At 40.8% G+C, this 13,707-nt stretch overlaps 1 protein-coding gene and 1 pseudogene across 3 annotated transcripts in view; one reads left to right on the forward strand and one right to left on the reverse strand.

Moving 5' to 3' along the window:
- The window catches only part of LOC143848065 (disease resistance protein RPM1 pseudogene), a 70,176-nt pseudogene that overhangs the window by 26,947 nt on the left and 29,522 nt on the right, over positions 1–13,707 (forward strand). The window lies entirely within an intron of this gene.
- LOC143847923 (uncharacterized) lies at positions 2,378–4,787 on the reverse strand. The gene is made up of 4 exons (XM_077356705.1): positions 3,853–4,787; positions 3,186–3,744; positions 2,604–3,005; positions 2,378–2,386 (listed from the first exon to the last, which is right to left on the reverse strand). Exons 1-4 carry the CDS (start codon positions 4,785–4,787, stop codon positions 2,378–2,380), a joined length of 1,905 nt encoding a protein of 634 aa, XP_077212820.1.

Here is a 13,707-nt window from a genome sequence, read left to right on the forward strand (position 1 = left end):
TGTGCTGGAGCCCATTGCAACCTTACAGCTAAAGGTTGAACCTCCATTGTAGCAGAAATGTCCAACATTGATGCCAGAGTAGCCAGAGCATCAGCAAAGTGATTTCTTGTCCTTGACAGATGAGTGAAGGTGACATTCCTGAACTTTTTGACCAGAGATTCGAGATAAGTGTGATATGAGATCAACCTCGCCTCTTTTGTCTTCCAATCCCCATTTATTTGACAAATGATCAGGATTGAATCTCCGAATACGTCGATGTCTTGAATTCGCAAAGCCAAAGCTGCCTCAAGTCCTGCGATGCATGCTTCATATTCTGCCATGTTATTGGTGCACTCAAATTGCAACTTGATGGATAACGGAATGTACTCCTTCTTTGGAGATACCAAAACTGCCCCTATTCCTTGACCGTGATTATTGACAGCTCCGTCAAAATACATAAGCCACTTGGAACTCGGAGTCTCTTCTTCAATGTCCATAATCTCTTCATCAGGAAAATCAGCCTTCAGAAAAGCATTCTCCTCAACAGGAGCATCAGCCAACTGCTCAGCGATGACCCGTCCCTTAATTGATTTCTGAGTGACATAAGTGATGTCAAACTCAGACAATAATAGCAACCATCTGGCTGTTCTTCCAGTAAGAGCGGGTTTTTCGAACAAATACTTCAACGGATCCATCCGTGAGAGCAAAAATATCTTGTTCGACAGAAGATAATGTCTAAGCCTTTGAGTCGCCCAGACCAATGCTAAACACGTCTTTTCTAAGACAGTGTACTTGATTTCATATTCCAACATTTTCTTACTAATGTAGTAAATGGGCTTTTCTTTCTTAGACCCTGCCTCCTGCTGAGCAAGCATACAACCCATTGCTGTATCCGTGATGGACAAATACATCAACAACGGTTGACCAGGAATGACCGGGGATAAGACAGGAGGCAAAGACAAACATTGCTTGACTTTTTCAAATGCTTCCTGACATTCTTCATTCCATTTCTTGGAAGAATTCTTTTTTAATAACTTGAAGATGGGTTCACACGTCATAGTTAAATGAGATATGAATCTCCTCAAATATTGCACTTTGCCAAGGAATCCACGAATCTGCTTTTCTGTCTTTGGTGGTTGCATTTCTTGGATAGCCTTGATCTTCTGAGGGTCTACTTCGATTCCTCTTTCACTGACCATGAATCCAAGCAACTTCCCTGACGTGACCCCAAATACACACTTATTAGGGTTTAAGCGAAGCTGAAACTTTCGGATTCGCTCGAAGAACTTTCTCAAAGCGATTGTATGCTCTGGCCGAGTCCTGCCTTTGACAATCATGTCATCTACATAGACCTCGACCTCCTTATGAATCATGTCATGAAGAAGAGTAGTCGCGGCCCTCTGATAGGTGGCACCAGCATTCTTGAGACCAAATGGCATTACTCTGTAGCAATATGTCCCCCACTGAGTAATAAATGCCGTCTTCATCATATCCTCAGGCGCCATTTTGATCTGGTTATACCCTGAGAATCCATCCATAAAGGATAAGAGTGCATGTCCAGCGGTATTGTCAACCAGGAGATCAATATTCGGAAGCGGAAAATCATCTTTTGGACTTGCCTTGTTCAGATCTCTGAAATCGACACACATCCTGACTTTTCCATCTTTCTTGGGCACAGGTACAATATTTGCAAGCCATTCAGGGTACTCGACTACTTCAATGAATTTCACTTCGAGTAGTTTCTTAACCTCGTCATGAACTTTCAACTCCCATTCTGTTTTAAGTTTTCGGAGTTTTTGCTTCTTCGGCTTGATGCCAGGGATTAGAGGTAATTTGTGTTGGACAATATCCTCGCTCAATCCCGGCATGTCGTCGTAAGACCAAGCAAAAACCTCCTTAAACTCTTTTAGCAAGGTGATTAATTCTTCACGCTCCTCAGGAGATAAAATTTTACCAATTCGTATTTCCCGAATTAAGGTTTCATCACCTATATTTACGGTTTCAATTTCCTCTTCAAGTGGTTTAGCGCGGCGACTCTCCTCTTGTTGAATCATATGCTTGATTTCAAGGGGAGTTTCGTCGGCTACCTCATTAGAGGGGGAGTCTTGATTATCATTATTTGTTACTTGATCAGGTTTAGAAGCAGGATCAGTAGAAGAGACAAGTACAGGAATGTAAGCAAAAGAATCTTTTATTTCATCAGAATGAATGATTACATCAGATGACTTGCCCACATCAGGCGTTACAGACTTTGAAACAGAATGAAAAAATAAGCCGACATCAGTATCGACGCGATGAGAAATATGTACAGCCAAAGAATCAATGAATACGCCCTCAGACTCGGACTTGACACCATCAAGGACAGACTCGTCATCCACTCCAAAGGTAGACCCGACCTCTACAGTACCTGCATCAAAAGAAAAGTTAGAAATGACAGACTCTGGGACAGACTCAGAAACTGACACAAATTTTGAAACAACTGACTCTTTTGAAGAGACTGGAGTATACTGAAGGACTACTTGGGGTATAACCTGTGAGGTCCAGTTATCCAGAGGTCCCTCGGCTGGGGTGATATAGTCCTCTGGGTTCAGAAAAGGTGCGTCTCTTCCAATCATAGCAATGACTGGTGCCTCAGTTTGAAACAAAGAATCTAGGAATTCTGGCTCAAAATTTTCAACCCAGTCTGAGTCTGGTTCCTCTGTCACTACTGCCTCTGCAATCTGCTTACTGTAAAATTCCGCTGGCAGCTCATCCGTAAAGAAAATCTCAAGACCCGGCAGCTTGGTCCCATTCTCATCATACCATGGCTCTGAGAAACCATAATAAGGGCAATCAGCTCCCTCTTTTCGGAATCTACCATTCATGACTTTGCTGAAAGGTCCCATTGGAAACTCTAAACCTTTGCGGCGACATTCCGCCCATTTAAACATGTAGGCTCTCATTTCCTGCACCTCCTTGCGAGTCGGCTTATATCCCAACCCAAACAACCCATCAGATGTTTTCAACTCGGGCCGCTCAGTCGGACCCTGCATATTCTTTCCCAAACCTGCCCCTGGGAGATACCCAAATCGGCGCATCATCTTGACTACCCGAGTATTAGTGCTAGAGAGAAACATAATTTCTTCACTCATAGCCTCTTTCATGGTGATAGCCGAAACTTCTACTGAAAATCCTGTCAGACTGATATCTCTTGTATTTTCAGTAACAAGCTCTTGAGATATTTGTCCGACTTCTGGCTCAGGATCTCCCTTGACTGTGATCACCCGATTGTTTCGAATGAACTTTAATTTTTGATGAAGCGTGGAAGGGATAACTCCAACCTTGTGCAGCCAAGGTCGACCAAGCAACAGACAAAAGGAAGTCTTGATATCTAACACCTGAAATTCAATGTCAAAGGTTTCTCCTCCAATGACAATCTCAGTAGCCAACGTTCCAATCACATCCCTTCGGGTACCATCATATGCTAGTATACCCTGCTCAGACGGAATAAAATCTTCAGGCCCAAACCCCAGAGTAGTGGCAGTGCTCAAGGGACACACGTTCAAAGCTGACCCATTGTCTACCAGTACTTCTGATACTTTCTTCTGATTGCAAAGCAGGGTAATCTTGAGAGGACGAGTATGATCCTTTCCTTCTGAAGGCAAGTCCTCATCTGAGAAAAATAAAGCTTTTGAAGCTTTGGTCATGGCTACCAAACCGACCAGCTCGTCAGGAGTGATCTCAACTGATACCTGGGACGAGTTCAATTCACGAAGTACACCCTGTCTGTGCTTCGGCGATGCCATCAGTAAACCCCAAATTGAAACATTAGCTTGGGTTTTCTTAAGCTGATTCAGTAGGTTATCTTCCTCTTCATCAAGTCTTTGTTTCTGCCTCTGACTGTCAACCCCTCTTGCAACTTCAGCGGGATTTTCAGCTCTAAGCTCAGCTGGTTTGAAGACTCGTCCACCCCGTGTGACGTGGCGGAGTTCATCACACTGATCGTTCAATAACAACAAATCTTCATCATCTATCTTAAGGATGTATGGGGTTTGTATTTCTTCTTCCTCATCATCACTCACCCTTAAGACATACAGAGATTCGCTTTCTTTCTTTTCATCCTCGCACTGGAGAATATAGGATTGGTTTGATGGCCCAGCCACATCAGGGTCATTCCAGGATAAGACATAGGGTTTTTCAGATTCTGAACACTGATCTTCTTCTTCAAATTTCCAAACATAGGGTTCTTCGGATTCCACAGCACATATGAAGGAAGCCGGATCAATGACAGACTCCTCGGCGCAAATGACATTGACCGAGGATGGAGGCGGCATCGCATGCGTAGGAAGGGGGTTTCTAGTTACATTTGGTAACTGGATTGACAGTTCCTTCCTATCGATCATGTTCTGAATTTGGTGTTTCAAAGCTAAACACCTGTCAGTGATATGGCCAGTGTTACGGTGGTAATCACAGAATTGATCTTCTCTCCAGGTTCTTGGCAACGGGTTGGGAGGAGGTTTAATGTCAGGCAACTTGATCTTCTTGTCCTTCAATAGCTTCTTCAAAGCTACGGACAAAGAATACGGAAGGGGATCGAAATGACGAAGAGGCTTCTGCTCCATTGTCGGCCTTCTTACTTCAGTAACTACTCTGGGTGGGGGCGGCCTGACATAATTGACATTATGGACCTCTTTCGGCGCCATCACAGGTCGCTTCCCTTCTCTGCCATCAGATGGAATTCTTGATTTCAAGCCTTTAGCCAATGCATCTTCTATCTGAGTCCCAGTCTTAATGAGATGATTGAAATCGAGGAAATACTGAATAGCCATATGGTGATAATATTGTGGTGACAGATTTTTCACCACAATCTTGATTTGATCCTCATCTGACAGACGATGAGTCATCTGGGCGGCTTTCCTTCTCCATCTACGGATGAAGGAAGTGAAGGTTTCATTATGGCCCTGTTTCAAAGCCTTCAAATCTCTCTTAGTCACGTCGATTCCCTCCTCCATGGAGAACTGCTCGACGAACCTATTTGCAATATTCTCTAGAGTTCGGATCTCCTCTGACTTTAAGCTCAAGAACCACTTTTTAGCCACTCCGACCAAAGATCTGGGAAATAAAAGAGCAACTTGCTCCGGAGATAGACCATGCTGTTGTAAAAGCGGAAGAACTGACATTAGATGGCTTCGAGGACACCCGGTCCCATCGTATTTATCCATGTCCGGAACTTTGAATCTAGGAGGCAATGTGACTCCCGGATACAACATAAAATCGGCCATGTTCAACTTTTTCGGGCCTTGAAATTTTATGTTTTCCATCTCTTGGGCCAGCCTATCCATTCTGTCTGCCATCGCTCTGTCCTCATTGGCTCTATTCAGATTAGGATGACGATTTTCTTCTTCATACTGCTCATTATCAAGATCGTCTTCGACGTTCAAGACCGCAGGCCCGGCCATTGCAGGAGGGGGAGGAGGTATAACTGATGGGTGCTGAGCTACATGCTCTCTGGAAGTAGACTCTCTGTCATTTTTCAGACGGGCTATCTCTTCATTCATATTATTCATCTGTTGAAGCATAGCCTTCATCATCTCACTCATCTCAGCTATAGCGTTTCCAGAGTCAGCCATCTGTGCAATAGGAAATTGGACGGGCGAAGGGATTTCCTGGAGATTGGAGAAAGGTAATGCAGGGGAGGTAAAAGAAATTGGTGAGGAAGAAAAACGACTCAGCCTGGAATCAGCGGACTGACGGGACCAGGTTGATTTTGAAACGAGGATTTTCTTAGGAGCAATGGCTGCTCAATCAAGAATCCTGATATGGAAATATAAACACTAGATTAAAAAAAATTTAATAATTGAGATAAACTATTCTCATCAAATAATGACAAGAGAAACAGAAAACACACTTTCATTGATAGAAATTTGGGATTACAATTGATGAAAACATCAGTCTTTGACTTCAATTAGATAAACAAATGGTAATTGAAGAAATCTATACGACAAAAATATGATAAGGTCTTCAAGGTCTTTCGATACGGGCTCTCTTTCCCTCGGGTTCTTCTGAAAAATCATTCCGCCCGATTTTAGACGATAGAGCAAATCTCTGACTGATGACTTTGTTTCTCCAGGCAGTTACAATAGACTGGATGAGATCAGGAGTAAGTTTCTCGCAAAGAGGAGGAGTTACGATTCTGGGAGGATATGGCTTTCCCGTAATCTGGTAAAGCAAACGCATGGGTGCGTAGAAGGTTGATTTTTCCAAACCCATAAGATATACAAAGGAATATGGGTAAGTACTAGTAATGACCTGAAGGCATGAATGACTCACCATGTGAAGTTTGTCATGGTCTACATGCTGCAACCAATGGTGCCATTCGTCAATGGATTGGGGTTGGTTGGCCATTGATTGCCATGACGAATGATCCTTAAGGGTATACTTAATGGAATTTTGTGGCTTAAGAATAGTAAGCTTTTCACAAAGCCACAAATAAAGCAGTTTAGCACACCCATAGAAACTATTTTGGACTTTTGAAGGATCAATACGATCTAGTCCTAAGATAGTTTCTGCCAACATAGTAGGAATAGGATTTCTTCCTTTGTTAATCTGGTCTACTATGCCCAACAAAGCCAATGGGGCAACACGGGGGTCGCCACGAATGATATGGCGAGCAAAAACTCCAAAGATTAAGGCACTACGCCGACAGCTTTGGAAACGGGAGTTAGTAGGGTCAATGTTTTTAGAAAAAATTTCAATAAGGATATGGACCTCTACATGCGTGCCTTTGAAGCAAGGTAAGGCATCAACGATATCATTTTTGAATAACCCGCAAAAGAGGAAATTAGGAGAGCTTATGTTTGCAGGTTGAATCCAGAGTCCTTCAGATGTGATCTCTAGCAAGGCGCACCAATCTTCAAAGATTGGGCAAAGTTCAAAAGAACCGAATCGAAACACATGAAGAATGGGATCCCAAAACTTTGCAACTGCCTGAAGAAATTTCCAATTTATACCAGATACGCTCAAGTAATTGAACGTGCTTATGAACCGATCGATCATGCTTCGCTCATGCTCACGCGGAAGGGTTCTGATGACTTCACTTATCCAAATCTTCAACATATTATTCGACATGATTGAACCTGACATTCAGATAAGATAGAGATTACGAAGGAATAAGAAGGACCTTGCAAATGATAAGAATAATTTGACAATCATTTATTATAGGAAGGATACGATTGGTGACAATGGATTTTTCATCTATGATCAGAATGATCAACAGATCAGAAGATAGAACACAGTCATGGAATGACAGAAGTAGGTCATAGGCTGGATCTAAATCTGCGATGAATATTAACTTTACGATCAAGGAGATCAAGATGATAGATCATGGTCATGAGGATAACAAAGAAGCCATCGGCCAGATCTCAAAACGAAACAGGTAGACAACAAATATATGCACAAATTGAATCTATGATACAACACAAGAATGGTTATCCTCCAAAAAAAAAAAAAGATAACAAAATAGATTATGACCAACAATGACATGTATGGGTCACTGACGAAAGAACGTGAACGCAATTGATCAAATCAGAGATTCCCATTAAGAGTGAAATTTTAAGCTAACTGATACATGAAAATGGGAATCGAAACAATGCAAACTGACTCTAAAGACTAGCAGTCATGCTCAAAAATGATTTGGATAAAATCCGGCAGCATAACGGCTATACAGGGAGGTCAGGGTAAAGTAAACTCATGAGGCAATGATAAGATAGGCTCATGGTTATCTAACTCTATCACAAAAGGTTCTAGGTAAAATTTGACAGCATAACGGTGCTACGAAGGGTATATGGGTAAAAAGAAACAGTAATGTAGCACTCTGAACAAGAATACTAATCATCTCGAAATGACAGTGTTACGAAAAGAAAGTAATTGGATAAAATTTGACCAAAGTTGAGTCTATGTGACACAGGGTCTAATCCAATAGCCGAAAGATCGAATAACAGATCATGACGATGATAATGGACAAATAAGAGTCAAAGACTAGATCTGAGACTGGATAATAAGTGGAGATAACCTACTGAAATGGATAAGGATCCCTAACTAAAGGGAGAGAGGAGAACCCTAATCTAACAATCAAAATATACATATATATATATATATACATATATATATCCTAACCAGGGGCACCAGCCCTAAATATATCCAAACAGAGTCAAGATACTTGACTCAAGACAGACATGTGAGTGTACTAGGACCGCATTGTAACCACATAAGGTGAGTTACAATAATCTATACACAGGACAAGGCTCCTAAATCTAGGCTCCAACATGTGTAAGCAACACATGTTCGCTCCTATATGAATAAAATACATATATTAGTACAAGCAAGTCCTAATTGGGTTTTTACTAGGTTAGCAAATATACTCATGTACATAATATATGTGAAAGGAAAGTAGAGCTCCGGACTCAATTAGGTACTATGCATATGATCCATACTTAGTATGTATAACACAAGTGCACCGAGTGCTATACATAGTATGCTTCATTGCTCATCGGCTGCTGTAAACACAAGTGCACCGAGTGTTTACGGGTGCAGCACGAGCGCATAGCTTGGAAATAGATACAACAGCACCAATAGGGTAATGACATCCCATGTGGCACGCATTGTTTCTATCCCGTGGAGCCAATTATAATAAAATCAATAAAAGAAAATAAAGAACAAAATGATGTATGTCTCTGTGCAGTGTGTGAATCCCTTGTTTTAAACACCTATTTGGTGCCCCTGGATTCTAATCGATTAAATTCCCATTGATAATGACTTTAGTTCAAAATTCTTCAAAATTAATAAAAATGGCATTTTAACAGAGTTAGGCAATATCTCGAAAGAATTCCCCAGCAGAGTCGCCAGCCTGTGGACCCCGATCCGGGAGAGAGGCGGCGGTGAGGGACGAGCCCCACGCGCTAAGGTCTCTACAGATCATCCACGTGAATGGAGAGCTCTACCAAGGAACTCTCGAAAGAAAATGCCTCTCACAGCATGAGTGGCGATACAAAGGTGAGATACCTCTCGATTCAGGGACTAGCCCAGATTCGAGGCGTACCTTAAACAAAGAAGAGTCGCCATCCAAGGAAAAAGGCAAATGGGCCCTGGATCCCATACTATGCTCTGTTGCAACGGATAACCAGAGATATAAAATAAGGTTCGTGCCTGGTTACGAATTCGGAAGGTCTAAAGAGCACCTCATCCGCCCAAGTGCAAACACCTGGTCTCTTATGCCATTTACTTAATAATTTTGAGGAGTTTTGGACGAGAATCATATGAAATGGGAACACAAATCTCCGAGAAGACGTCTATCTAATCATGCATGTCTCGGAGGAAAAATAAACACACATAAAAGAAATAAAAGTGTCACCTGAGAATAACTAGATTTTAAGTAACATGCCTAATGGGTGTCTAAGTTCTGGTGTGCAAACACATGCATGACATACCAAAAAAGTATAAGGTCTGCGCAATAAAGTAAGAAAACACTGCAAAACATAGAAGATGACTCGATACCATACGACCCTAAGACTCTAATCTATACCTAGGCCCGAGTCTTTAGATGATCTGATGTTCATCCAAAGAAGCCTACGTATCCCCGCCTCCACGAGAATCAAGGCAACGTAGTTCTTCGTACCTATTCTAAGCTATGATGCCTAAGACATCTAGACCTCTATCCTAGACTCGATCTAAAAGACCGGACTAGTTCTTAAAGCTTCTTGTGTGATTATTTAAATTCCAATGGATTGTAGATTTTAGGACACCCTATATGCCCTAACTAAATGCAGGTTAGTCCTAAGCTAATGCAGGTGATTCCTATAATCTAAGTGTAGCTAGGCTGTACGCCCTAAGGGAAACAATGGGATCACTAACGTATCCAAGACTTAATCATCAATCGGCGATATGAATCGCCAACTGACTGGACGGAGGCGCTCCTATAACTCTAGGACAAACTCCTAACTCTAACACAAACACAAACAAACCACACAACACATCAAAGACAAACTCAAAAACTCTAAAACTCTTTAACTAGGACAAACTCCTAACTCTAGAGGAAGATCTTGTTGAAAACAAGGTTTTGAAGATTTTTGGTATTTTTTCTTAAAATGGGTAAATGATTTATTTACAAAGGTTTGGCTGGACCTGAGATAAGAATCTCAAGCTGCACTACGTACCTCGTGGAAGAGGATCAAGCCAACGTAGTTCGAAAAACGATTTTCCTAACTACTTCTAAATGACTCAAGATTTTTGAGATTTTTAGCTTTTCAGATGTTTTTGATATTTTGGTTGTTTTATAGTATTTTTTGAGTTTTTGATGCAAGAGGACTGAATCCTATCATCATAAGGGGAGGACAGACTCCTGAAATCCCGCAAAGGTTGGACAGCATCCTATGCTTTGCGGGAGAAAGAACAGAAACACGACTCTGCAAGGGTTGGACAGCATCCTATACCTTACAAGAGCGGATAGAAAAACACAAGATTTGATGAGAGGTTGGATAAAATCCTAACCCCTATGATGATAGGACTGAAACCTGAAAGAAAGATAGACTCTCTAGCTAAGGACAGACTCCTAGGCAAAGGACTGACTCTGAAAAAAAAAGGATTCTAAGAAGGAGGTGCTAATGAGACAAAGCCTGTCTCCTAAAAGAAAATGAGATAAAGAAGGGTGCTAGTGAGACTATCAAGCTAAGATAAAGCTCACAAGTAATAAGGAAAGACCTTGTGCATATTTAGCAAAGGTAAAACATCCAGCCGGGCCGGACAGCTACCTAGCCCTAGGGTGCAACAAATGTGCAACCAGATACCCATATAGGATAGGGGTATGAAGCCAAGCCGAGTAGGGTGTTCTCCCAAAACCAAATGATACACAAAGAGAAGGTTTAGCAAGAAAATGAGACTAGGTAAGTCTCTTAGACACAGAGGTAGGATAGAGAAAATACTAACAAGGAAAAAGAGACCTTGTGCATATTTGGCAAAGGTAAAACACCCAGCCGGGCCGGACAGCTACCTAGCCTTAGGGTGCAACAAATGTGCAACCAGATACCCATATAGGATAGGGGTATGAAGCCAAGCCGAGTAGGGTGTTCTCCCAAAACCAAATAATGCACAAAGAGGAGGATGCTAATAGAATGAGACTGGGCAAGTCTCTTAGACATATAGGTAGGATAGAGAAAAATGCTAACAAGGAAAAAGAGACCTTGTGCATATTTGGTTTAGGTAAAACACCCAGCCGGGCCGGACAGCTACCTAGCCCTAGGGTGCAACAAATGTGCAACCAGATACCCATATAGGATAGGGGTATGAAGCCAAGCCGAGTAGGGTGTTCTCCCAAAACCAAATGATGCACAAAGAGGATTTAAGACCTATGAGACTAGAGATAGTCTTCTAGAGGTTAACTCAGGTTGATTCATTAATGAGACAATGCCTGTCTCCAAAGATTTGGATCTAAAAGACTAGGCAAGTCTTTTGAGAAAATAGAATGCTATTTGGACTGAGCAAGTCCCCTAGAGATGGGCTTGGGCTAGCGCCTTCATCGCCCTACAAGAAAAGGGGATTCTAATATCTAAAGAAAATTAACAGCAATCTATAAGACTGTGTTAGTCTATCAAAGAGAGAAGAAAAAGTTGCCAGATAATTGCAAATTTCACTCTAAAAACAAATCAAGTGCTAAGCAAAGAAGAATATACAATTTAATTGTAATCATAAAATGATAACTAACATTAATTAGTCCAGACCAGCCGCTGGATAGCCTAATAAAGTAAAAAAAAACAATATCAAACACTTCTAAACCAACCACAAACCCCAATACGGGGACTCCAATGAAATCAGATGATGCCAAAGTAATCATCTGATATCACATACACATAATAATATTTCTAATCCCGCCTTGAGATCAGACAGTACTCATGTCGATAATATCGAATAGAGTAGTCATCTGATCTCCTTCTTCCTATTAAACAATTTATTTAAATAAAAAGAATGAGTATAATAAGCTTCGAGATAAACTCACCTGAACAATCCATTTATTATTGAATTTTAAGGTGTCCAAGAAGATTGTATATAATATTTTAAAATGATCAAATGAGACAATGATATAAAATAAAGACTGCAAGAAGATCTCGTTAATATAAAATGAACTATCATAAACATTAAAATAATAAGATATCCGCAGTCTATACTTTTCTTAAAGAAATGACATCATCTCAGCTTAAAATATTATCAATGACAAGTCTCTTTTAAAACATTTGAACAAGCATGAATTATTACCTAAGAATTTAACCACTTATAAAGGTGGCAACTATGTGCAATAATGGGCATCAAACAATGAACTACAATGAACATCAACTATGTGCTAGTGAAAAGAACCAATAGACAGCTTGTTTATACAAAATAATGGGCAGCAATTTATACAAGATAATGGGCAGCAAGCGGTGAATAAAAATGGACAACAGCTTTGTGCTTATGAACCAAATCTATGAGCAGCAGTTATATACAAAATGAAACAGCAAGTAGTAAGCAAAAAATGGACAATATCTATGTGCTTGTGAACCGAATCTATGGGCAGCAGTTATACACAAAATGGATAGCAATTAGTGAGCAAAAAATGGACAATATCTATGTGCTTATGAACCAAATCTATGGGCAGCAGTTATACACAAAATGGACAGCAGATAGTGAGCAAAAAATGGACAATATCTATGTGCTCGTGAACCGAATCTATGGGCAGCAGTTATACACAAAATGGACAGCAGATAGTGAGCAAAAAATGGACAATATCTATGTGCTCGTGAACCGAATCTATGGGCAGCAGTTATACACAAAATGGACAGCAGATAGTGAGCAAAAAATGGACAATATCTATGTGCTTGTGAACCGAATCTATGGGCAGCAGTTTATGCAAAATAAGAGGCTTGGGCTATCGCCTTCATCGCCCTGGCGATGAATGGAAGAAATTAACTTCGCACAAATTATGAGAACGTTAATACTGATGGCATTTTGGACACATTCATACATACTAGTAGTGAAAACCGAGACCCACTTTTAAAGTTGAAGCTAATCCATTCTCATTCTCACCATCCAACAATCATCATAATCATTTGATTGTAAACAAAATCTAATCAATGCGAAAAATAAAATAAAATAATGGATTCCAAACAACATGAATTAAGTAGTAGAAAGAGATACAAGCACAAACATGCACTCTCAGCAATGGTGAAGGGATCTGTCATTGAAGTGATAAGGGTAAGCTAGGAATGTCCCATAAGAATGTCGACTGTGTTAATGAGATAAACATGCATATGAGCTGTCCACAAGAACTGATGAGTGCCAAATTATATAACAATGCTTTTCACAAGGGAGTAGTGTAAGTATCTACCTATAGTACCACTTTAGGACAGTTGCATCACCACAAATGAGGCTGCTATGGTCACTATTCTATTCCAAACAATAAAATGAGGGCTGCCAATATCATAGTGTAAGGACTGTACATATCAAAATGAAATGGGCTACCATTATTAAAGTGAAATAATGGCTGCTAAAACAAAAGTGAAAGAAGGGCGGCCATTATTAAATTGAAGTGAGGGCTGCCAAAATCAAAGAGAAGAGGGCTGCTACTATAAAGGGGATGGCTGCCAATATCAAAATGGGGTTTGAGGGCTTCTATTGTCATCTCTATGACTCAAACTCAGCAACTATGGAAAAAGGCTGCTTATA

This window comes from Tasmannia lanceolata, unplaced genomic scaffold (assembly GCF_043159265.1).
Source record: "Tasmannia lanceolata isolate RefF3 unplaced genomic scaffold, GAP_Taslan_0.1 ptg000016l, whole genome shotgun sequence".
NCBI classification, from domain to species: Eukaryota; Viridiplantae; Streptophyta; class Magnoliopsida; order Canellales; family Winteraceae; genus Tasmannia; species Tasmannia lanceolata.

Excerpts from the sequence above, each read along its gene's own strand:
- LOC143847923 (XM_077356705.1), bottom strand. The coding sequence starts at position 4,787 with ATGGCTATTCAGTATTTCCTCGATTTCAATCATCTCATTAAGACTGGG. Across the intron at positions 3,745-3,852 it reads AGAGGGGTTGACAGTCAGAG|ACAGGGTGTACTTCGTGAAT; the intron begins GCAGAAACAAAG and ends GCCGAAGCACAG. Across the intron at positions 3,006-3,185 it reads GACAAATATCTCAAGAGCTT|GGTCCGACTGAGCGGCCCGA; the intron begins GTTACTGAAAAT and ends AAGAATATGCAG.